The sequence below is a fragment of the Sphaeramia orbicularis genome, chromosome 17 (genome assembly GCF_902148855.1).
Source record: "Sphaeramia orbicularis chromosome 17, fSphaOr1.1, whole genome shotgun sequence".
Lineage (NCBI taxonomy): Eukaryota > Metazoa > Chordata > Actinopteri > Kurtiformes > Apogonidae > Sphaeramia > Sphaeramia orbicularis.
The window spans coordinates 47,044,104-47,072,002 of NC_043973.1; the positions used below are offsets into that span (position 1 = coordinate 47,044,104).

General features: G+C 36.4%; 1 protein-coding gene across 1 annotated transcript in view; it reads right to left on the bottom strand.

Annotated features, from left to right (window-relative positions):
- The window catches only part of astn1 (astrotactin 1), a 982,704-nt gene that overhangs the window by 672,028 nt on the left and 282,777 nt on the right, over window positions 1-27,899 (bottom strand). Inside the window, 2 exon segments of the mRNA XM_030160213.1 lie at window positions 2,591-2,665; window positions 11,374-11,458. Coding sequence (XP_030016073.1) covers window positions 2,591-2,665; window positions 11,374-11,458 — 160 coding nt within the window.

The following is a 27,899-nucleotide window of genomic DNA, read 5'->3' on the forward strand; positions in this document are numbered from 1 at the left end:
GACCGCACCCCCCACCCCCCCCGGCTCCGACCAAAAAAACAAAACAAAAAAACAACAAACAAACCATCCCCCAGATAAATTGCACCTTGCGCGCACGCGCACACACACACACAAGTACACAAAGTGTCCTAAACAGTTTGTTCTCTGTCCTAAAATAAATAATTTGGTTCAGTTTGTTGTCATTGTTGCTCTTCAGTTTATTTAAACAGAATACCAGTTTACCCTCCTGTTAATGTTGCACTTCATACAGAACTGTTTTTGTTGATATTTTTATGCAGAATGTGAACTGACAGGACTGTGATTAGATTTTTGTTGTTTGTTCAAAACTACCTTTCAGGGAAAAGTGCAATACTAATGTTTAAAATACATTTAGTAATATTAATAATTTATTTTATTTTATATTTGATTTATAGCAGCAGAATTATATTATTCCTGTTTTCCTATATTCTATTGTGTCCAAAAATTGGGGGAAAAATGTTCAAAAATTCATAAATGTATTAAAGACATTTTGAGGGGTTTTCTTTCTTCCCGAACCGAACCGAAAAAAAACTAACCGTGGCTTTCAAAACCAAAAACGTACCGAACCGAAAATTTTGTGTACCATTACAGGCCTTATATATATATATATATATATATATATATATATATATATATATATATATATATATATATATATACACAGTACAGGCCAAAAGTTTGGACACACCTTCTTATTCTTCGCATTTTCTTTATTTTCATGACTATTTACATTGTAGATTCTCACTGAAGGCATCAAAACTATGAATGAACACATGTGGAATTATGTACTTAACAAAAAAGTGTGAAATAACTGAAAACATCTCTTATATTCTAGTTTCTTCAAAGTAGCCACCCTTAGCTCTGATGACTGCCTTGCACACCCTTGGCATTCTCTTGATGAGCTTCCAGAGGTAGTCACCTGAAATGGTTTCCACTTCATAGCTGTGCCTTGTCAGGGTTACTTAGTGGAATTTCTTGCCTTATTGATGGGGTTGGGACCATCAGTTGTGTTGTGCAGAAGTCAGGTTGATGCACAGCTGACAGCCCTATTGGACAACTGTTAGAATACATATTATGGCGAGAACCAATCAGCTAAGTAAAGACAAACGAGTGGCCATCATTACTTTCAGAAATGAAGGTCAGTCAATCTAGAAAATTTCAAAAACTTTGAATGTGTCCCCAAGTGCAGTTGCAAAAACCATCAAGCGCTCCAACGAAACTGGCTCACATGAGGACCGCCCCAGGAAAGGAAGACCAAGAGTCACCTCTGATGCTGAAGATAAGTTCATCTGAGTCACCAGCCTCAGAAATCGCAAATTAACAGCAGCTCAGATTAAAGACCAGATGAATACCACACAGAGCTCTAGCAGCAGACACGTCTCTACAACAACTGTTAAGAGGAGACTGCGTGAATCAGGCCTTCATGGTCAAATAGCTGCTAGGAAACCACTGCTCAGGAGAGGCAACAAACAGAAGAGATTTATTTGGGCCAAGAAACCCAAGGAATGGACATTAGACCAGTGGAAATCTGTGCTTTGGTCTGATGAGTCCAAATTTGAGATCTTTGGATCCAACCGCCGTGTCTTTGTGCGACGCAGAAAAGGTGAACGGATGGATGCTACATGCCTGATTCCCACCGTGAAGCATGGAGGGGGAGGTGTGATGGTGTGGGGGTGCTTTGCTGGTGACGCTGTTGGGGATTTATTCAAGTTTGAAGGCAACCTGAATCAGCATGGCTACCACAGCATCCTGAAGTGACATGCCATTCCATCCGGTTTGCGTTTAGTTGGACCATCATTTATGTTTCAACAGGACAATGACCCCAAACACACCTCCAGGCTGTGTGAGGGATATTTGACCAAGAAGGAGAGTGATGGAGTGCTGCGCCAGATGACCTGGCCTCCACAGTCACCGGACCTGAACCCAATCGAGATGGTTTGGGGTGAGCTGGACCGCAGAGTGAAGGCAAAAGGGCCAACAAGTGCTAAGCATCTCTGGGAACTTCTTCAAGACTGTTAGGAAACCATTTCAGGTGACTACCTCTTGAAGCTCATCAAGATAATGCCAAGAGTGTGCAAAACAGTCATCAGAGCTAAGGGTGGCTACTTTGAAGAAACTAGAATATAAGAGATGTTTTCAGTTATTTCACACTTTTTTGTTAAGTACATAATTCCACATGTGTTCATTCATAGTTTTGATGCCTTCAGTGAGAATCTACAATGTAAATAGTCATGAAAATAAAGAAAATGCGAAGAATGAGAAGGTGTGTCCAAACTTTTGGCCTGTACTGTGTATATATATATACACACACACACACACACACACACACACACACATATAGTGGCTCTAGCTTCATGATTTATTGACAAAATGATAAATTGTTTTCCAAACTCCATCTTCAAAAACAAAAATAAAAACATTTCATCATCCCCTTGACTGTGAAAAAAGGTCAAATCCAGTGTCCTGGAATCAGAAATAGTTGTTTGACTGAACAACATCCGATGCTTCATGCACTGTGAGCAGCGTGGAAAATCCAGTCGGATAAAACAAAGTTTTGTGAAGTTCCCCTTACCTGAAAATGCGATCAGAGGGTTGTTCTCCCATCACAAGATCAAAACCACGCTGGAAGATGGTATAAGGCCAGGGACTGGCAGGAAAAAAAGAATAGATCAGAGAAAGAGATAAAAAAAAAGAGAGGAGAGAATAAAACTGTGTTAAATCAAAGCCAGAGAAGTGTTAAATTTTTCAGTGTACCCAGCCTCCTAATCTAAACCCTCTAGAATCACAAGTCATGTTTCAGTGTCTAACTTCATTCATTCCCGCCTTCCAGAGTCCCACAAATCGCAGTGTGTAAACATGCTGATTGAAAACTGTGTTCTGACATGCAATGTGACTTTGGCTCATATCTGTTTACCTGGGGATGGGATAAAAGACAAAGACAGGATGAGACAGAATCACAGAGAGAGGAGGGGGAGGGGGAGGGAGAGGGGGGAGTCGGAGGGTGACGGGGGAGAAAGAGAGAGCAACGCCGAGGGGAAGAGACAGATGCCAAGAGGCAGGAGTGAGAGGGAGAGAGAGAGAGAGAGGGAGAATGATGGAGATTAATGGGGAGTGGCAGCTCCGGGACTAAACAGTCTGCAAAGTGAGAGTGGAAGGAGGAGAAGTGACAGCGGCCCCATGCCATTCGCACAAAGTCCCACACTATTGTAAGCAAAAAGAACATCTAGGAAGAGGCGAGAGAGGCTTCCATGCCACAGGCTGTGGTCATTAAACATTTAAGTCACCCCAGGATGCCCACTCTGTCACAGACTGACAGGGAAAGCACCAGGGAGAGGAGATTCAGAGGTGCACAGTCAGGTGGGCTGACGGGGAATTCAACAGCTCAAATATGTGGAACAACAGAAATATAAATAAAGACGACATTCTGTGCATGGGATGGAGTTAAAATACAGCGAGGACGACACTTTACATCAGGGTTGTCGGAGTCATTTTAGGTCAGGGGCCACATACAGCACAATCTGATCGAAGTGAAAATAATAGCATAATAACTAACACTAAAATAATAAAAACTAATAATAAATAATGACTACTCTAAATTTTTATGTTTTATTGCAAAAAAATTAAATCAGATTATGAAAATTTCCAAATTATTTTTTTCACAAAAATGTAAATAACCATGAACAACCTGTAATTTCAGTGCAATTTTGACAATATTATGCCTCAGTTTATAGATAGTTATATAGATATAGTTTTTAGATATGTGTATCACAACTTACTGGATCTACAAATACACAAAACATTTAGTAACAGGCAGAATATTGATAGAATATTGATAGAATCAGTGGGGGTGGTAGCTTGAATGGCTGAATGGCACCCTGTGTGAGGACAGGGGAAGGGGTGGGTGGGGTGGGGTGGGGCAGGTGGCTGATGCTGCCGTTAGTGGGGTTTTGTTCAAAAAAGATTGAAAAACACTGCATTACACAACAGAAAACCATGTTAGTCTTTTTTTGTTGTTTTGTTTTTACTTGTTTTAATTGTGTGTAAGTTTTATACTCTGTTAGTTCATTCGTATTGTCCTGATGTCCCTGTAGAACGGGTCTCCCTCGAAAAAGAGATTTTATCTCAAGGGACTTCCTGTTTAAATAAAATTTAAATTTATTGTGTGCTTTTTATTGTATAGGCTAGCTATTTATTTTTTTGGCTATGTCATTTTATTCATGTACACAAAAAAAAAATTGGGGGTGTTATTTACTTCGGAAAACTTAGGAAAGTATTTGCACATAGAATTGTAAGTAAATTCTACAAGGGCAATCGTCAAGTAAACTTTATTTGCGTGTATACGTTTATCTTACCAGCAAACCTCAGGTAATTTAATGACAATTATTAATATGATCATTGAATTTGAATTTCTCCTTCTTTGTAAGTTTTATTTAGACTCTGACTACTTCAAACTGAAAAATGCTAATGCACCTAAAGCTAATGGTTTTTCAAGGTAATTTTTAGATACTGTGATGTTTTGGTAGAAGAAAGTTACGGGAGAGTGAACATTGGCTGCACTTCTTGGATCCTAATACACCACACACTTATAAAATGGCAGTAGTATTTACTTTCATTAACCCTTTCATGCATACTGGTCACTACAGTGGACAGTTGTTCTCCAGCTGTTCTCTTGTATATTCATGGGTTTTGTTGTTTTAGTTCCATATCAGCCGACACAGTGGACACTTTTGCATCATCCCATACACTGCAATTCACACCATTACTGTAACTTTGCTGTTCTTGATAAACCTGATCTGGAGTAACATGTTTTAGTGTAAACCAATTGTTATTTGTTTGACAGAAAGTTATTTGTTTGTTTCTTTGTTTTTTTGCATACTATCTCCATGACGTGAGTAATAACTAGCATTAGAATATGTTAAAATGTGATAAAACATCAGATTAGCAGCATTAAAATGTTTTTATTTCATTGTTTTCATCTCACTTTCTGATATTGGGTTTATGTTTCTTTACTTCAAAAATTAAATGCATGGACATTTTCGTATTTCCATGAGGAAAAAAAGAATTTTTTTTCATGCCTAAGGAGGAATAAAAACACTCAATAAAAAAAAATCTTGACTAGTTATAATAATTTGTGCATGAAAGGGTTAAACTACATGTGTATGAAACAGCATAGACTGTCTGACAGCAGCACAGAGCGTTCAGTCATGGTGTCAAACTGAAATATTCCTTCCACCCAGTTCACTCAGATACTCTCCCCTAGAGGCAGAACATGAGTCATAGAACTACAGAACAGCAACGTGCTTTTAACGAATATTTTCAACTGACAACAGTAGTGCACCATCACATGACTCAGTGACACTGTAAACTATGTGAGTCACATGACTCCATTACGAGTGTGGCTCGCTACAATACTTTTTCTAACTCTTATTAATGGACAATATATAAGTAACATTTACACAGCATTTTATATGTTTTTTTTTTTTTTTATTAATTAATTGGTTTTCCCCTGTAAGTCGCTTTGGAAAAAAGCGTCTGCCAAATGCATAAACATAAACATTTTTTTCTGCAGTTTAAATTGCCTATTAAAACTTACTTGGTATTTCTAGGTTCATGTGGAACAACTATAACCTTTGAATATTATGTGAAAATACATAATACAACTTGCTCTTCCCACACAGTTTTTTTTTTTTTTACTAAACAAATGACATATTTAGTTTTACTTGAATAATTCTAGTTCTCACTAATACTTACAATTAGAAAATAAAAACTGTGATAGTTAACCTAATAAATATTACTACACCAAAAAGTCTTTTTCAGTGTACCAGTAGTCAGGGGTTAAAGGGTTAAACGTGTGTTATGAGTAAAACCCTCTATTTCAGCTCATGTTTTTTTTCATCCTCCTGAGACCCAGCAATGCATTTTCATCCTTTGAAGGGGACAAAAGTTTGACAGTTAACTTAAAAAAATCTTGTCCATTGCAAACAACATTCCATTAAAAACTAAATAAATAACTAACATTTTTTAAAATGTATCTGAAAAACCTGTTGCATTATGCAGTTTCCAATCAAGACAATTGTTTAATGTAAAAAAAAAAAAAAAGCTAAAATTTTCACTTTCCTGGGTCTCAGGAGGATATATTACAGTACTGATGGCCAAAACTGTAAAAGTCACCCTGTTGATGTTTTCCACTGTTTGACTGTAGTTCATATTTATGGTATGGAAGGCCCTGGTTTAGGTCCAACAGTAGTTTATGGTACAACATCGTCCCTAAACATCCGCCCTCACGTCACCCGGTGGCTGGCGCTGGTGGACAGCAGGGTTTGCCAGATGTCAAGGACTTTTTAACAAGCAGGTGTGAACCCAATTAAGTGTTGATGTGACTTTGCAGGACGGGGTCTGAAACAGCATTTTTCACAGCCAAAAGATATCAAATCATCACTTGGAGTCATTATTGTAATGTAGACGAAGTGACCTCGCACCCAGAAAGACGAGTGGGCCAAAAAAGTACACTAGAGGACTGACACATTTACACTTTTACCTAAAATATATTTATTAATGTCATTAATTATGAGTCGAAAATTCATGTGTCTGTCTTTAGTTTTATTACATTAAGTAGATTTGGTTTGGAGAGCAGATCTCAGTCTGAGGCTCAGAATGAACGCAATAAATAACACTAATAAATGCATTATGGGAGTTGGAGGATTACTGTAGGACCTTGATTTTAATTTAAGATCTGTCTTGGTTTTCAGAAGACACAGGTGGTCTTTGGGTTCTGTTCACATTTTTACATTTTACATTTTTCAATTCTGAAATATGAGATGTTGCATCATTTTTAATGAATTCCGAATGTGTACACTGAAAAAAATCTAAATCTTACTAAGTGTAGTTTTCTCATTTCTAGTCCAAATATTTAATCCCACCTAAAATAAGACATAATCACCGAAACAGTAACTTTTCAGTGAGATATAAGAGCTTATTTTTAGACAATAGATCTAGAAAATCTTTTTTTTTTTAAGAAATCTTACCAGGATCATTTTCACTTGTTCCATGAGCAGATTTTTTTTGCTTATTTCAAGCAAAAGCATATTGTATTAATTTGTTTTTTTAGGGGGCCAAGCCCGCAGGGACTGGGGGACGCGTATGCCAGCATACGCGTTCCACAGTTCCAGCGGTGCTGTGGAACCCTATTGTTTTTGTACGGATTTTTATTATTATTCTTCATCATCAATATTATTAGGGGGCCAAGCCCGCGGGGACTGGGGGACGCGTATGCCAGCATACGCGTTCCACAGTTCCAGCGGTGCTGTGGAACCCTATTGTTTTTGTACAGATTTTTATTCTTCAATATTATTAGGGGGCCAAGCCCGCGGGGACTGGGGGACGCGTATGCCAGCATACGCGTTCCACAGTTCCAGCGGTGCTGTGGAACCCTATTGTTTTTGTACGGATTTTTATTCTTCAATATTATTATTATTCTTTTTATTCTTCCGTTGATAAAACTGTTACTGCAGCCTAAACCGTACATGGTACGGTGGTGCAATTTGGAGGGTTGGTCCAGACCCCTGCTGGGACCTCAGACGCAAAAATACACATATATTCACCAGTAGGGGGCGCTATAATCAAAGATAATGCGTTTTGGTCTATAACTCCCACACCGTATGTCGCACATTCAAAACCTTATATCCTCGGATTCCCTGAATAGTACTAAATCACGTGAGCTAGGCCACGCCCATTTCCGCCATGACTTTTTTCCCCGTAAAATCGCGAAAACTGGAAAACCTACTTTTTCGAACTCCGACTTGGGACTTTGTCCGATCTGCGTGAATTTTGGCACATACACTCTTCTCATGGACCTGATTCAAAGTTATTACAATAATTTTGTTTGGTTGAAAAATACGTAAATAATTAACGAACAAATTTCTGTAGCTACCTAAAAAAATGCTAACTCTTACATATCTCGGTCCAAGTAAAAGCTATCAACACCAGATCTTAGATCCTTGGTTCTCATGTGACTCTGAGGGTATAAGCTGAATTTGGTGAATTTTGGACACTAGGGGGCGCTGCAAATATAAAAAATTTATATCTCCTAAACGGCTTGACCGATTTCTACAAAATTTGGTGGGTATGATGGAGGGCCCGTCCTGAGGCCATATCTTGAAGGTGGGTGTGTCTGAACAATGTGGGCGTGGCTTATTTCAAGTTAAACAACAAACATTCCCTAGAGCTGAACTGTTCTGCTGAGGGCTGTGAAATTTCTATGGACCCTATAGAATAGGACAAAGATCTACCAGAGCAAAAACTGTGGATTTACTCCACTAGGTGGCGCTATAACAGACAAATACGCGTTTTTGCCTATAACTTCCAAATTTTAAATGACACATTCATAAACTTTACATCTTTGTATTCTTTGGATAGAGTTGAGTCTTTTGACATAGGCCACGCCCACTTCCACTGCATATTTTACTTTCTAAGTTGCTACATATTGAAAACATACTTTTTCAAACTCCTACTAGGGTTTAAGCCCCATTGTCTTCAAACTTTGCACAGATAATCTCCAGAGGCTTCTGATCTAAAGTTATCACAATCAGCTTGCTGCTGTAAAAAATGTGCTAGTTATAAATGAACAATTTTATTTGCTAGCTAAAAAAAACATATTGTTGCATATCTTACTCAAAATAAATGCTATCAACACCAAACTTTAGGTCCTTCTTTTAGAGGTCAACCAGATGGTCTGTACCAAATTTGGTACAAATTGGACAATAGGGGGCGCTATAAACAGACAAATATCAAGTCACAAAAAAGTTGGTCCGATTCACAAAAAATTTGATGAGCATGATGGGGGTTCACTCCTGAGACCAGCTGTAAAGTTTGGTAATGATTGGTCAATGTGGGTGTAATTTATTACAACAAATCCCAGTCCCACACATTCCTCCTTTTGCATTCCTAATGCATTGGTCCCATTCCAGTGAATGCAGGGAATCCGGCTCCAACTGTTCCTGCAGCCTAAAGCGTACATGGTAGAGCGCTGACATTTGGAGGGTTGGTCCAGACCCCTGCACGGAACTGAGATGCAAACAATTATATATGTCCACCAGCAGGGGGCCATAGAACCAAAGACATATGTATTTTGGTCTATAACTCCCACACTGTATGTTGCACATTAAAAAACCTCATATCCTCAGATTCCCTAAATAGGGTTGAATCATATGGGCGTGGTCAGGCAGATTTGGGGGAGGACTTCTTTTCCAGCAAAACTGCGAAAACTGGAAAACCTACTTTTTCAAACTCCTACTTGGGATTTTTTTCCGATCTGCATGAATCTTGGCATGTACACTGTTCTCATAGACATGATACTAAGTTATCAATAGAATTTTGTTCGGTCAAAAAATGTAAAATTTATCAATGAATAATTTTCTGTAACTAGCTAAAAAAATGTTAACTATTACATATCTCAGACAAATTAAATTCTTTCAACACCAAATATAAGATAGTTGGTTGACATGTCACTGTGAGGGTATGAGCCGAATTTGACGAATGTTAGCCTCTATTGGGCGCTGCAAATATGTGAAATTTTTATCTCTGAAACTCCTTTACAGATTTCAACAAAATTTGGTGAGTATGATGTGGGGTCACTCCTGAGACCAGCTGTAAAGTTTAGTAATGATTGGTCTACGTGAGTGTAATCTATTCCAACTAATCCCAGTCCCACACATTCCTCCTTCCACTCTACTGGTGCATTTGTCCCATTCCAGTGAATACAGCGGCTCAGACGGTGGAATACTAACTCCAACTGTAAACCCTTATGAACGGGGCCCAGCCTCCACCAGCTCGGCCCCAGACCCACGTCCTTCGGGGACGACTTCCGTGGGCTCTGTGGGGCCTGGGGTCCGAGTGGGCGGGGAGGCTTGGCCCCCGTTCATAACTGCTCGCAGTTCTAGTTTTTACTTGTTTTTAGAGGGGCATTTTTTCCAGTGTATGGACAATGGAAATCTCACAACTTTAATAATGTTTAATTACTTATAGGGTGGAGGCTTTGAAACAAGTAATTTTCAGGCTTTCTGCCTCTAACTGCACCTTTACTGTTTTATCATGTCTTTAATCAATGTTATGTATGTGCAAAATAAATACATGAATTAATAAATTTGGCCCACATATGTACAAAAATGTGGCCAAGCAACCAACTAGGGTGCTGAATGTATGGAAGAGAATTAGGGCTACTGGAAAAAAAAAAATAATAATAATAATAATAAGGTCCAATGTATTTTTATTAATATTATTCTGAGAAAAAAAGTCAGAATTCTGAGGAAAAGAGTCTGAATTGTGACTTTTTTCTCAGAATTCTGACTTTAATCTCAGAATTCTGGCTGTTTAAATTTTTTTTCAGTATTATTATTATTATTATTAGTAGTAGTAGTAGTAGTATTAGTATTAGTATAAGTATGAGATTAAAGTCAGAATTCAGACTTTTTTTTCTCAGAATTCTGACTTTAATCTCAGAATTCTGGCTGTTTTAATTTGATCATTATTATTATTATTATTATTATTATTATTATTATTATTATTAGATTAAAGTCAGAATTCTGAGGGGAAAAAAAGTCTGAATTCTGACTTTAATCTCAGAATTCTGACTTTTTTCTCAGAATAATAATACAAAAAAATATATTGGACCTTTTTTTTTTTTTTTTTTCCACAGTGGCTTTAATTTTCTTCCGTGCCAAATGTGATCACCAAATCTCCTAAAATGTTATTTTATTGTTAGTTTTATAGTTTCTATGCTCTGATCTTTAATTTTGCATTAATATGGTTTGGGCAGTACACCTACATCTCATAGTTTTACTGAAATAACCTATTAATTTCCATTTTAGTCTCTGACTTTTCTTCTTATTCTAACAGAAAACAAGTGACTAAACTGCAGCAATGTTCAACTATCAAGCAGTAAATTTTGGTAACGATAAGCAGTAGTTACTTTAAAGGCTTTACACCCCAATAAATAAATACAAAACTATGTCCAAATCCTCCACTGTGCATAAGAGATATAAAAGTTATAAGAGGTATTTAAGTCATAAACACAGTATAATCATGACTTTTTTTAAACTCCTTTAATAGTAATAACAATGTGTACCCATTATGTACATAGATAACTCTGACTTTTATATGTAGTATAAATTTTTTCTTCGACAGCTGTGACGTTTATGAGCCCGTATAGTTTCTTTTTTTATATTAACATTTTAAAATCTGTCCAAGCAAAATGATGGCCTTGGTGGATGCGCAGGAGGATAACCTTGTTGTAAATTCTCTTCTGCCCGATAGTGAGTGATCATAATAAGCCATTATAACGTGATTATCATAACTTACCCCTGATTGGGTCCCCACTCGCTCCGGATGCAGAGGTGCTTGTGGACCGGGTCCTTCATGTAGCCGTCGAGGCAAAGGCATTCTCCTGCAGACAGAGAGAGGCAGCGGCTCATTACTGTCAAGCCTTTTAATTCATTGGAGAATTCCCTTTGCTCCTCTTCATTTATTTTCTCCATGAGAGCCATTCCAAACATTATCCTCTTCCAGCTTTTACAGCGCTCTTAATCATCTCTCATATTTAATGGCTCGGCCACAGCTCCTGCAAAGCAATTTGAGCTGGATTTGTCTTCAGATTTCTCAACAAAAACACCCAAATTTACAACAGGAGCACTAGGTTCAAAAAAGAAACTACTGGGGAAAAAAAAAAAAAAAGTTAAGGTGTACACAATGTGATTTATGCAAGTGAAGAGTTGGACACATTTGTTCACTGTCAATGTTATCTCCAGAAAGGTTATTAAATAATCATGTTGTTTTTAAAACACATACGAAAGAAACACATAAGACTTGTCAAATGTGGATTTGACAAGTTCACTGGGACGGCCACGCCTGTAGAAGCCAATAACATAATAACGATCGACAACGTACTAATGTAATAAATTTGCCATTTTTAACATGTAATAGGCCAATGGCGTAATAACTGGCCAATAACATAATAAAAGTTGTGAACCGATAATGTAATAACTTCTGGCCAATAATGTAATAAGTTATTACGTTATTGGCTGGTTATTACGCTATTGTCCTGATAAAAAAAAAAAAAAAAAATCTTTGCAAATGTAATAACTGAGCCAATGATGTAATAATATATTAATATCACTGCATTTAAGTTTCATTTATTAGATATAACTGTGATAAAATCTCTCTCTCTCTAGTATATTAATACATAATAACATTATTGGCTCAGTTATTACATTTGCAAAGACTTTTTTTATCAGGCCAATAACGTAATAACCAACCAATAACATAATAATATATTAATATTGTGTTTAAGTTTCATTTCTTAGATATAACTGTGATAAAATCTCGTAATAAGTTATTATGTTAGTGGACAAAAGTTATTACGTTATCGGTTAAGGACTTTTATTATGTCACTGGCCTATTACATTGTTAAAATGGCAAATTTATTACATTATCGGCCGTTATTACGTTATAGGTCGTTATTACGTTATTGGCTTCTACACACACCTCGGGACAAAAACAGCTGATAAACATGTCAGCAATGCGTCGCGAGATGCCTCTGAAGAAAGCTGCAGCCACAGCTGAAATATGTCAGGTGTGAGAACATCACTCTGCTACTACTTTGTCTGAACAATAGAAAATAACCCCTGTATCATTAAGATAAGAAGACAAAATGAAAACTCTTGAACTAGAGAACTCAATGGTTTAGGCCTAAACAGTTGTACAGCCTTAAGAAAATAACTTATCTGTGAGAATAATCAGAAAAAGTTTGCAGAAGCATGAAGATTGGACTGTGTTTCAGTGGAAAAAGGTCATATGGTCTGATGAGTCCAGAATGACCCTGTTCCAGAGGTGGATGAAGTAATTACCCATCATGCCAAGTGCCTATAGTTCAAGCCTGAGGGGGCAGTGTTATGATCTGGGGTTGGTTCAGTAAGTTGAGTCAAGGTTCACAGCGTTATGTGTCCATAAAATGAGTTCAGCTGAACCTGAATATAGTGACCCGAATGAACATCAGTGGATTTCATTCTATGCTGATGATACCTTCATATACCAAAATGACAACACCAGGGTTCATCAGGATCAGATTGTTACAGAGTAGTTAAGGAAACTGAGCCATCAGTTACAAACAGATTGGACACCACTGAGTCCAGACCTGAACCGCATGGAGGATCTTTTGAATCTGATGGAGAAGTCTTTACACAGTGGTCCAACTCTACATCATCAATCCAAAAAAAAAAAAAAAAAAAAAGCAACTACAAAACAATTACTGTCTCCTTTTGTCCAGGCTGTTTAATAACCTTCTTTTATTATAATCATGCAGTCATATATTTTCATCCGACCCTTTGTTGTGTTAATTATATAGTTCTAATTCTCTGGAATATAAACTCCAAATCAGCCACTAAATGACAATAAAAGTAGCTGCCAAACATCCTGAAAGTAAATACTGATGTTACCTTTGAGTCATTAATCCAAATGTCTAGATTTAATAGACTCAGTTTGTTTAGTGTTTTTCACAATTATCTGACTGGTCCCATTCACTAGATAACATCCTCTACTTAAATGAGAAGTGATTAGATCAGTGATTAGTGTAATGAACAGACATTTGGCGCTGTCATTATTTAGTATAGGAAAACTCATTCTGCTCTGCTCTTCCCCAAATTCGACTCATCACTCTAGTTTGAAGCAACAGTTTGAGTCTAATGCAAATAGCATCACTGATCAAACCGAGTCACCGAGTACGTCTGCATGCATTATTTCACTATTATTCACAATACGATCATATCAGAATTTGACAGGTGTCACGTAAGCAGCACAGTCTGTTTACATGACACTCCATTCCACCTTTTTTTTCTGAATGACATGCGAGATACGCTGATGTTATTAAAGTTTTATGAGGATTCTTTTAACATGGATACAATACATTCGGAATATGTGCTGGATTGGCTTGTTTTACTGCAGGTTACAGGTTCTAATGGGGTAAGCACAGCTGGAATATTAGAGAAATCTTAGTTTTCATTGCCCATGTAAACAGATTATTGGAAATATTGTCTTTTTCAGAATTAGTAAATAAAACTGGAATATGAGTGTGCATCTAAATGTAGTCACTGAGAAGAATAATTTTTAGTTGGTGTATGTGCCGCTGCAAGTAAACATTTACGAAGAGGCTATATCCACAGTACTGTTGCACTAACTTTCTCATGTGTCTATTCCCACAGAGCCAATCAGTGCCCTGGTTTTATCCATGTGTAGACTGGTAACCTGTCACCCGCACATGCCACGGGCCTATCTGGGTACAGGAAAAGGACAGGGGACGAGTTACCAAAGGCTACCTCCAGAACACCACACTCGTGGTATTTTTCTTTCGTGGATTCTAAAAGTTTTGCATCCATACACATATCGTTTCAAGAAATATCTGTGTCTAGGTGGTGGAAACAGGAAAACTGGGTCGAACCGGTATAATACGTATGCCACACCTACAGGGTGGGGAAGCAAAATTTACAATGAACATTTAGTTGTTTTTTCTCAGCAGGCACTACGTCAATTGTTTTGAAACCAAACATATATTGATGTCATAATCATACCTAACACTATTATCCATACCTTTTCAGAAACTTTTGCCCATGTGAGTAATCAGGAAAGCAAACGTTAAAGAGTGTATGATTTGCTGAATGCACTCGTCACACCAAAGGAGATTTCAAAAATTGTTGGAGTGTCCATAAAGACTGTTTATAATGGAAAGAAGAGAATGACTATTAGCAAAACTACTACGAGAAAGTCTGGAAGATACTATTAAAGAAGAATGGGAGAAGTTGTCACCCTGAATATTTGAGGAACACTTGCGCAAGTTTCAGGAAGCGTGTGAAGGCAGTTATTGAGAAAGAAGGAGGACACATAGAATAAAAACATTTTCTATTATGTACATTTTCTTGTGGCAAATAAATTCTCATGACTTTCAATAAACTAACTGGTCATACACTGTCTTTCAATCCCTGCCTCAAAATATTGTAAATTTTGCTTCCCCACCCTGTATATGTGGCGCTGATCACTAACACAGCCAGAGCCTATGGCAGGATACACTCAAATTGCACAAGAATGCACTGAGCATGTTCCTGAGGTTACATCTGGGGTTTTCTTCTTCTGGTCACGTGGTACTATGGTATCATCGGTTCCATACAGTGGTGTTGTGTCTGTCCATACGCCAATGCCAGGGCAGCTTTGGGAGATTTTTCTCTGGGACCTGTTCTCCAAAAATACCATTTCAGGGCACCAACAAAGTGGGTGTCATGTGACCAAAGGCCCAAACTATATTAAACTTTTTGTGGACTGACATAATTTGGGGCATATACTCCATATATGACCACAGTACTGTGGCAACAAGAGGACATTGAGTTCATTGAACAGTATCCAAGATTGGCTCTGGGAAACAAAATGTCCTTACTGCTGATTGTCACAGTACAAATGCTACCATTTGATTGGCTCTGTGGAAATAGACAAACCCATATTTCATGCCATAGTACTGTAGTAGTAGTAGTAGTAGTAATAATAATAATAATAATAATAATAATAATAATGGATTAGACTTCTATAGCACTTATCAAGGCACCCAAAGCCCTTCACATTATTGATCCATTATTCATTCGCTCACACATTCACACTGTGGTGGTGGTAAACTACATATGTATCCACCGCTGTCCTGGGGCAGACTGATGGAAGCATGGCTGCCAACTCATCAAAGGGCCCCTCCGAACAGTCATACGCATTCATACACTAGTGTGAGTGACACAGGAGGCAAAGAGGGTGAAGTGTCTTGCCGAAGGACACAATAGCACATGACTAGGACAGAGCAGGATTCGAACCGCGAACCCTTCAGTGATTGGACGATGCACTCTACCTCCTGAGATAAGGCTGCCCCAATAGCCATTGCCAAACATTTATTTCCCTTGGTAATGTAAACAGTTATTTAGGAGCACAGTTTTTTTTTAATATACTATTTGTACATATACATATACACATCAACTTTATTTGGTGAATGTAAATGTAGTCACTGTGACCTTCCTTCTGTTTCTGGGATTACACATTCACTTTTGTCTCTGATCTCTTACTCTACTCGACTGGGGGGAAAAAAATATCTATATATTAACTCAACTCCCCCAAATGAGACTACAGTGAATGGAGCTAAGGTTTTCAGCTCCTCCTTTCACTTGGCACCAGTGTGATAAGTAAAGCCTTTTAGCTAAGAACAAGCAACCACTTTTTGTTCTGCTGTCAGCTCCCAGGAGAAATGTCAGCCTTGACTTTGCTCAGTATGATTGATGGGGCCTCACCTTTGGTTTAGAGGGTTACTCAGGGGTAACATGTTCTACATGCTCTGCTCATGCTCAATAGGAGGCAAGTGAAGGGCACCGGCCCTGGGCTTTTATACACCACTGTTAATGGGAAAGGTCATCTGTCAGTACCTGCCAGGCTAAGAGAAATCAGATTCACTGATCATCCGGCTCATGTTACTTTGGACGAAAAAAACAAAAAAGAAAAAAATGACAATAGCAGTTCATGCCTTCAAGTCTGTTTAAACTGTTAACTTGTACATCTGCATTCAGGAGCATCTCTGTGTGTTCAGATCAGAGGAAGAAATAATAATAAAGAATAAAATGCATCTAAACCCTATACTGTAAATGATCAGCATCATCAGATAATTTGACGCATTGTTATAGAAAGTGACGGTACAGAATGTTGAGGACAATGCAAATATATATACAAAAATATGAAGTATGTTTTATTTTTCTGCCTTGTTTGTGCAACAGCATTGGAAAGGTGTGGCTGTTATAAAGTTCCCTTAGTTACAAAACCATTATGACCTAACCTTAGGATTATAACTAACTATATTTAGTCACAGAAAAAATTATTAAACCACCCTGGTTTTCTTCAGTTTCTTGTTCATTTAAATGCCTGGTCCAAATAAAGGTACATTTGTTTGGACAAATATAATGATAACAACAAAAATAGCTCATAGTAGTTTAATTTCAGAGCTGATATCTATCCATTTTCCATGTTTTCTTGATAATAACCAAAATCACTTCAGTTCTTACATCAATATCTATGGCATTGTACTGACAAAAACAGTGCTTTTAGACATTCCGTGTTTTCTATTCTGTCTGTTTTAGTCACATGATACACACAGGAGTTAGTACTCCATTGCATAACCATTGTTTTTGATGACTTTGATGGTCTAACAATTTTTTTGCATGACTGTATAACTATGTTTCCCAAAACTTATGACTGGACCCAAATTGGAGCCAATTTTACTGGATTGCCAGCTGACAAAAGTTAGTTAGTTTAGTTTTATTTTGAGCACATAGAATCATCAGATAACAAAAAAACATACAACGTAGTCAATGCAAATTTTTCAGCACTCAAAACAAACTAGTAATTAAATTATTCAGCTTCCTTTGGTTTGTTAACACACTGGTTTTCTATATATTTTTACAATAACACAAAGCATTCATACAACCCATTCATGTACACTTTTTTAGTCACCTCACACAAAATCAGATTTGCATAATCAACCTTTTTTAATATAAACTATAATATTTATATGCACTTTAAATATTTACTACAAATACAATCATTAATAAAGGTGACAATTTCTCCTAATCATGATAGTCTGTATTAATTAATTACAATAATATCATATTTTTATGCATTCTTCTATATTATAACTAGATATTCACTTATTCAGATAATGTTCTATATTTTGTTATTATACTGGATATATACATCCTTTTAAATGCACAAATTGAAGAAGACATTTTGACTTTTTCATCCAGATGTACCCTTCTAACAGAGATACACTGGCTTTTTATGTTTGTTCTACACTTAATTTTCTTTAAGATTTCAGTTCCCCTTAAATTATAATGGCTTTGCCTGGGCTCAAACATCTCCTGTAGACTGTAGGGGAGCATATGGTTACGGGTTTATACACAATAACAAGAGTATTAAGGTCAACAAGATTGTGTAGTTTTAGAGCATGTAATTTATAAAAAGGGTATTTGTTGGAGTTTAGTACTGTGCTTGATTGACAATTTGAAAAGAAAAGCGAAAATGCTGAAATAATACGATATGTGAGGTAATTTTCCTGATTAAAACTGAAGACAAGTATGACTAGAGGAGTTTAATCATGTTTGATTATCTATTTATTTATCCTTATTTTGTCTGGGTCCCTGAAGGTTACATTGAGAAGCAGGAGTTTAATGCGGAAAACAAAAAAAACCCTAATGGAATAACAAAGGAAGAGGCTTTGAAAAAAAAGAGTCTGACATAATGACCAGATGATCACGACAACACACAAATGACGATCATCCCTCATTATACACCTCATAATTTTGTGATTTGTTGCTACTGAATTGAATCGTCTGTATAATTAACGTCTGACAGGTAGTTATGTAAACTGAACGATGTCAGTGACAGCATTCGGGGTCTGTTTGATGAATTTTTTTTTGCTGATATATGACATTCCCACATTCTGGTGTTTACTTTGTGAGTGCAGCGAGACTATACTGACAGGAACGATGAGTAAAATGCATCAAATTGCCGCTGAAGTTGTATCAAACCAGGATCAGTCTTTTGACAAGCACCTTCGCTTTCATCTTTGGCTTGTAGCAGCATGAAAACTGACCTAAATGACACCAGATATGGAACATAAAATGTAAAATTCATCAATGTGAACACCGACATCAACAAGCAGAATTGATAATGGAGTAACATTGAAAGCAGCTTATTACATCCTTTAGTGGAAGAGAAATTAATCAAGCCTGTCATTGTATCCTGATGTAATTTTTTCAAGCACAGGTTGTTTTTCTGACACATCACTTGAATGACATTTGAAAACCACCTCTTCATATTCCCCTCGTCGTGACCCGGCTGCTTTCCCATCATCCTCCTTGGCGACGTTCCGAACGTGCGCCGAACATAATTGCTATTTTACTGCTTTGTTAAATGCGCAGTGAAAGAGCTGAGATGTTTGACTCTAAAAAGCCATTTTCACATGTTGAATGACAGCCCAAATCATGTCCTGCACACCCGGAATGTTGGAACAGCAATAAGATGACAGGAGGTGTGGGTTTTTTTCGTAGCTGCTGAACAACACCAAACACCAAACGCCTCATTTTGCTTTAATTGCGATTTCACAGCACTTTGAGGTCACGGCTCTCAGCTCAGACTCAGGATGTTTTACACCAGTAAGGTGTTACAGCCCCTAATTGCTCAATATTCCAATGCTGCAGAGGCTTTTTTTTAAAGAGTTTCACACTATATTTTCATCACATCCCACCTTGCTTTTTGTCACCTTTTAAAACACAACGAAGTGAAGTGGATTTAGGGCGACTGAGTCGAGTATCTTGCAGCCTTTGAACTGTTGTGTGGGCAAGGAGTTAGCTTTTCTTCATACACTGTAATCAGGGTTCCTACCAAGGCTATTATCGTTAACCAAAACTAACGAAATGACAAAAACTAGAATTGTAAAAACATTTTTGTTAACTGAAATAAATAAAAATTATAATTAAAAGAAAAAAAAGACAACTGAAACTGTATTGTGTGCTTACAAAACTAACTAAAACAGATAAAAATTATGGATACAATTCCCTTCGTTTTCGTCTTTGTCAACGTTGGATTGATATGAAATCGATTTATTTCACTTGAGCAATTTTAGCTGGTGGCACCATACGACACTTCACACTCCGTCACTTGTCATTTACAGTCATCTTCTGGTTCCCACTCTACCTGGAAACATGCAGACTAAAGTTGGGAGAAAGCAGCACAGTCCTGTCTGGGATTTATTTGAATACGACGGAGAAAAAGAGAAAAGACATGAAAAAACTAGAACTAATACTAGAACTAAACTAAAACTAAGCATTTAGAAGAAAATTAAAACTAATAAAAAACTAGCAAACCTGCTCTAAAAACAAATTAAAACTAACTGAATTAGAGAAAAAAAAAAGTCAAAACTAAATAAAACTAAACTATAATGAGAAATCCAAAACAATTATAACCTTGGTTCCTACAAGTTCAATTTAAGACGTTTTTTTTTAACTCTTTTTATTGAAATTAGAACAATGACAATATAAAAAATGTCATATCGTACCCAATATATATGTGTCAGAACAAGAACACTACACCCGCACTCACATGTACACACACAAAAAAAAAGGTGTGTGTGTGGGGGGGGGGTGTCTGTCTACTTACTTAATATTACAGTAATCTATAAAGGCCTGCCAAATTGAATAAAATAACTTTACATTATCTTTTAGTGAATATTTGATTTTCTCCAAATATAAGTGTTCCAAAATGTCTTTCAACAGAGCCTGATGAGTTGGAGGATTTTTGTTCTTCCAGTTTAACAGAATAAAGCATCTGCCCAGTAGTGTCACACACCGAACATTATTGTTATTGGGTCTGGAGGGAATTTAAGACTTTTTAAGGCGGGGTACACCCATTAGGATTTTCTCAATCTGAACAAGGTTATTATCGTTAACGAAAACTAACGAAATGACGAAAACTGGAATTGAAAAACATTTTCATTAACTGAAATAAATAAAAACTATAATTAAAAGAAAAAAAACAACCAACTGAAACTGTCTTGTGTGCTTACAAAACTAAATAAAACGAATAAAAATTATGGATAAAATTCCCTTCGTTTTCATCTTTGTCAACGTCGGATTGATATGAAATCGATTTATTTCCCTCAAGCAATTTTAACTGCTGGCACCATATGATATTTAACGGTCCGTCACTTCTCGTCACTTGTCATTTAGAGTTGTCTTTTCGTCCCCACTCTACCTAGAAACATGGAGACTAAATTTGGGAGAAAGCAGAGTCCTGTACGGGATTTATTTGAATTTGACGGCGAAGAAGATAAAAGATATAAAAAACTGAAACTAAACTATAACTAAGCATTTAGAAAATAACAAAAACTAATAAAAACTAGCAAACCTGCTCTAAAAACTAATTAAAACTAATCGAATTAGAAAAAAAAAGTCCAAACTAAATAAAAATTAAACTATAATGAAAAACACAAAACTACAGTATTAGAACCTTGAATCTGAAGAGATTTTTTTATCTGATACAGACCACACATATGAAGACAAAAAAATCAGGCATTGAACAGTTTTCATCATACTGTGTGTGGTGTGCTCCAATTATCTCAACAAAGCACACCACACACATGACGAAAAAGTGAGTTATGTGTTGACAATGTGTTTCATAACGGGTCGGGTCAGGTTTTGGGTCTAATGTACGTGGGTATGGGTGGGTGTGGGTTTGGGTTTGGAAAAGTGGACGCATGCAGGACTCTGCTCAGGAGTTGTCGGCTCTCCCCACACAAATGGAGATTTGTTGTTGTAAATATTGAACAAGTTTTGTCGGCCCCGACCTGTTTCAGAGCCGATTATTGGGACAAATTCACTCTTAACACCTCAGACCACAGGAGAATCTGATAGGATAATCTTATAAGACATAAAATAATCTGGGGTTTGCCATCCTTGGTTGGGACGGGGGAAAATTGGGACAAAAACAGCCCGATGATCTTTAAGTGTGTACCCCGCCTAAAGCTACTTACAACAGAATTTAATGCCTATTTCATGGTCATACCGGCAAAATTTTGTGACCCCTAAAATTTAGGAAAATGTATTAATTTATTCTAAAGCCTTGACTCCTATCGTTCAGAGTCATTTCACATCGGGGGCTGCAAAGTTAGCAATACGTGGTTCCTAATTTCACTATAAAATGTTGGATTGGAATGGATGGAATTGAGTAGAATAACGTTACTTTCTTTGAAGTTTGGACACTTAACTGACACATTTAAACACAACACAGCCAACGAGTTTATGGCAACATAACTTAACACCTACCATGTCAAACTGAATACTTTTTGAAGACTTTTTTAAGGTATTAAATGCAGATTTGTAAGTTCAAGGCTTTAAAGACTTTTTAAGACTGAGTGGGAACCCTATGTAATGCTACTTGTGGGGACTGAGGTAAATACTAGTCCTGAAGTGAAAAATTGCACATGAACGCCCCCTCAAGTTGTATTTTTCCATTGGAGAACTGGGAAAAAATTTTATCCACGACCTGCCAAGATGAAAATAACCTTTGAACTTTTCAACATGGTGGAGGGCAACGAGGGATGAACCCATAAAGACCCAGCACTAAACTTGTGGCAGTTCCCACATGAATTTTTCTCTCTATTTAGCCTTTCTAAAGTAATTCATCTCCATTTATTATAATATTATCCTCTGAATTTTGCATGTTTTCAGTCAAAATCAGATATTTTATTGTATTTAACTCGCTGATCATGTAGATGTTCATAAAAGCTCAGATAAAGTTGAGGGATATTATATCAAAAACAGAGAAAACTCAGGAAAAAGTGACTTTTTCAGTAAAATTTATCATTAACTGAACATAAAATAAGTGTATCTATCCACTGTCATTGATCCAACTCTATGGGTTTCACTGGTGAATCAATGTTGTAGAAGATGATGGTGTTTCCATGGTAACTACGGAGCCTCTGAACATCCAAATGGGTCATATCTGATGACCATGAAAAGATGAATAACAGTATTTTACACCAATTATTTACATGTATTAATAGGATTAATGGATCAACAGGTATTTAACATTTAAGAACAGTAGATGGTTTTGGTTGCTGGTAGCTATTTGGGTCTTTATGGGTTAATCATAAATGGTAAAGAAAAAAAAAAAAGCTTTTATTTATGTTCTGCTGCTGCTAGCTGATGATTTTACACATTTATAGCATATACAATTTGTAAAAAATAAATAAATAAATAAATAAATAAAATGATTACAAAAATATGCTGTAGCATATGAATTAACACATCCAAAACTGTTTTACCCAACTAGCAAGTCACGATAAATTGTGTATCAGCCATTTTTCATTTCACTACGACAACAAAAGCACTTGAACACAATGCGCTGGTAATCTCGAATTCACAAGTGGAAAGGATCATCTTCTCGATAGCACGTGAAGGCAGCGTTATTATTCAGCTCATCAAGCAGATATCCACACATTGATCCATTATGCAGTCACATTAATGAAGCCAGCGTGTTATGATGTGGGAATGTACGTCTCCAGGGGGAAAACATGCCTTTTTCTGTTTCATGAAAGCTCGGGATATGCTCCAGAAAAGACGAAATAAATAAATAAAAAAATGCGAGGAGAAGAGCAGGGAACATCGGCACACTGAGCCCAAAGCATCCAGGTTTGGAGGGGAGGGAAGCAGTGTGCACCAGCGTCTCCTTTAATGTCTCACAGGAGCTGCACAGATATTGTCGCAGCCCATCTCAGTTTTCATCAGTATCTCCTCCAGCAGAAAAGAGGATTGGATTTAAGCTATCTATAGCACCTCTGCAATCTCTCTGCAACCCACACTGTCATGTTGACGAACACGCGGGACGGTTTTATTATAAATGCATCACATGGGAAAAAAAAAAAAAAAAATCGGATGAATGTCCCTGTATCTCACTGTCCATTGTTATTGACACTATCAAAAATTAATAATAAGCTGAATGTATGAGGTTGTCAGGTTCTGTTCTATGTACGGTCGAGTCCGTGGACTCTTTTAAAAAGCCACTCAAGATGTTTTTATTTAGGAAAGCTTTTGGTTGATGGATTTATCATTTTTATTTATTTCATGAAATTATGTTGTTTTATTGCACCTATTTTATGTACAGCACTTTGTGATTTTTATCTGTGAAAAGCGCTTTAAAAATCAGCTTTACTTACTACTTACTTACTTCCTATGTTAGAGTCCTGTGGTCTGGATGCAGGAGATCAATCTAAAAATAGAAGTGGGTGGTACTTTCACTGAAGGAGAACTCAACTAATTCAATCAAAGTCCATATATGACTTCTGTCAGTGATCAATAGGAACTATATTGATATCTGTAACCATTTACATATTATGCTGCTGATAACTACTCATTTAAAAAAAAAAACATGTCACTGTAAATAATACTCTCTTAGAGCACAATTATGGCTTGTTATGTGACTTTGCAACTTGTTTCTTTGTTTTGTTTCTTTTCTGTTTTATCTGCCTATTATGCTGGTTCTCAATTAACCTATATGGTAAAATAAAGGTTAGATAAATAAATAAATAAAAATATATACATATATCATTATTATATCAAAATATGACCCATTATAAGTAAAGTTGTATCAGTGTTCGTTTGTGTATAACCCCTATCCTGTTCTCCCATCAGGTAATATCCACCTTCTTAGATCATAATGAGGCCAAATTGCTGAACAGGACAGGGGAAAAAAAAAAAAAAAAAGTAAAGGCAAATTTGTAATATTTAAAAAGAATTTGCCAAAAATTCTCAAAACCTTGACTCAGTTTTGTAGACATTGTCTCTAGGAAGCTACATAAAAAATTAAACATTCTAGTTCAATCTAGACATTGAGGACCTTGAATTTGACCCCTTCAAAGTCACTCAAGGTCAAAGGTCATGAACCCTACTGAAAGTAAACACACGACTTCTATCAGTGCTCAATAGTAACTATACTGATATCTGTAAGCATTTACATGTTATGCTGCTAATAACTACTACTCATTCATATATATACATCACTGTAAATACTGCAACTAATATTTTTGTTTAGCACTATTATTGCTTGTAATGTGATTTTGTAACTTGTTTGTTTAGTTTCTTTTGTGTTTTATCTGCTTATTATGCTGTCACTTGACCAGGTCGTCACTGTAAATGACAACTGGTTCTCAGTTAACTTACCTGGTAAATAAAAGTTAAATAATACAGATCATTATAAGTAAAGGCAAATTTGCAATATTTCAAAAATTTGTCAAAAAATCCAAAATACAAATTTCTCCAAACTGTGAACAAACTTTGTAGACATTGTCTCAAGGAAGCTACATTATTTTTTTAAAATGAATCCAACCAGTAGTTTTCAAAGAAGATTGTTGAGATCTAGACTTTGGTGACCTTTTGTTTTGTTAAGGTCACTCAAAGTCAAAGGTCATGGATCCAAATGAAAGTCCGTACATGACTTCCTATCAGTGCTCAATAGTAACTATATTAATATCTGTAACCATTTATATGTTATAAACCTATCGACTGATGAACTAAAAAAAAGTCCAACGCAATGTCTGAAGCTTCGGTGCCTCTGACGCAGCGGTGATCGTGTGTGTGGGTTAATCTGAGAATTATTCGTGAAAACCTGGGCATGAGAGTCAACCGGCCTGGCTTCTTCTGATTCATTTAAAGGTCTCAAAACTCACTCTGGATTTGCCCAGGGGAGAGTTGGGCTGCTGAATAATTGATGTAAAACAAGGACGACACTTCCTCTGCTTTAAATGTGAGATTTTCTTGCCGCACTCATAAGTTGACGAGCAGACGGCAACTTTCCAAGAACCGCAGTGAAACTAAAGTGATCCATTTCATTACATTTTATCAGTGGAGACAGAACGTAAGAGGCAGAAAGTTCTTTCTGTCTGAAACCGAGGCTGATTGTTATCTAATGGGGAGAAGAAAGCGTCTTTTTCATACCGAGACTCATTTTGACTGTTTTACTGTTGCACAGCCTTATATTATTATATACTGTGCTGCTTCATATTTGTGCCAATATCGAGGGTTATTTTTGCATGTGGGGAGAACGATTTGGAAAAGCATCTTTACCTCCACAGGGTACGACAGTGTATTAGGGCCACATAAGAAAATAAAAATGCTTGTCACTACAACAGTAAAGTCAGAATATTTTCAGAATAAAGTCTTAATATAATGACAATAAAGTCATAGTTTTAAAAAAAACTCGTTATTTAACGAGAATAAAGTCGTAGTATTTGGAGAATAAAGTTATATTATAATAGGAATAAAGTTGTACTTTTCAAAAACTCATTTAACGAGAATGAAGTCATAATATTTTGAGAATAAAGTCATAATATAATGAGAATAAAGTCATAGTTTAAAGGATTCTACCCCGAGTTTTGGAGTCCAACAGAAGTTAAAGTTGCTGCTTTGCTTTTTGCGTTCACTGTAAAACCAGAAACTCTATTGAATTTTCAAAATTAAGAATCAATACCAAAATTACGATGTTAATCTCATAAAAGTACAACTTTATTGTCATTATATTATGACTTTATTCTCAAAATATCACAACTTTATTCTCAGTAAATAATGACTTTTTTTAAAACTACCACTTTATTCTCACTATATTATGACTTTATTCTTGAAATATTACGAATTTATTCTCAAAGTGACAAGCGTTTTTATTTTCTTATGTGGCCCTAATACGCTGTCGTAGCGGGTCACAGAACATATCCCACTTCGACGCTCACTTTGAAATATTAGCAGATCCAAACGATAATAAATACGCTAAAACAAGCCCCATTTCAAAGCTCTGAATGAACAGAGCAGAGGGTTTATGTTAGTTTCACAGTTATGATCATTAATAATAAATACCGTCTCGTGTACACAGCATCTAGGATTCACTCGTAAAAATCAAATTTCAGGCAAAAATGTTTTGAACTTGTTAAAACAATGAGACGTGTTCCATTATTCTGTTTTATACACCCCCACGTTCCTCCTGCTGAGAAGATCAAAATGCATTCACTGGCAGAGAGAGTGATAAAGAGCGAATTAAACAACAATGTTCTGTAATTTGGTTTTTATCAGCATGCTGTTCTCATCATTTGGAATTTGAGAGTGGTTTTTGGCTTAGAAGAAATGAGGGAAAAAAAATGAAATAAAAACATAATGTAGACAAAGTAGCCAAGCACGGTCCTAATTTGAAATATGAGGGAATAGAAGGATACAGATTCCAGCAATTAGACCAGACCTTCTAATGTTCTGGCAGAGCTCAAGAACCCGTAATGAGCAAACGACTACCTGCGTATGAACAGAAAACACTGTTATTTCCCACATGTTTATGCTTCATGTTTCTACTTGTTTGTTTTCTCAAAAACAAGCCCCGTAGTGCCTCAGCCAAATTGATTTCCCATACACTTAAGCATCAGATGAGACGTTTTACCCAGAATGCACCGCGTTTCACACCCATCAATCAGCGGTTGCCAGTCATGACATTGCAAGTTTTTACTTCTCAAAAAACCCCAGCTGCATTTTACATCAATGCGTTGTTTACGTATGCAGTTCACAGTCTCTGCGAGGAATTTCATGTGATCAGAGACGAGTAAAGATTAAACACAAGAGCGCGTTAACCCTTTAAGCGCTAGAGTCATAGCAATATTACGACAAGCAACATAACTGAATGAAACAGATCATAACTCCAGCAGAGCACTGCAAAAATCTAAATCTTACCAAGTGTATTTTTCTCATTTCTAGTCCAAATATCTCATCACACTTAAAATAAGACATAATCACCTAAAGAGGAACTTTTCAGTGAGATATAAGAACTGATTTTTAGACAACAGATCTTAAAAATCTTATTTCAAGAAATCTTACCAAGATAATTTTCACTTGTTCCATTGGCAGATTTTTTTGCTTAATTCAATATTTTTTTGTTTGCTTAATTCATTTTTAGACAATAGATTTTGAAAATTTTATTTCAAGAAATCTTACCAAGATCATTTTCACTTGCTCCATTGGCAGAGTTTTTTTTTTTTATTTTGCTTATTTCAAGTTTTGTTTTGTTTTGTTTTTTTCTTTGCTTAATTCAAGATTTTTTCACTTAATTCAAGATTTTTTTTTTTTGCTTAATCCAAGATTTTTTTTTTTTACTTAATTCAAGATTTTTTCACTTAATTCAAGATTTTTTTTTTTTCTGAACTCTAGCAAAAAATCTGCCAATGGAACAAGTGAAAATCATCT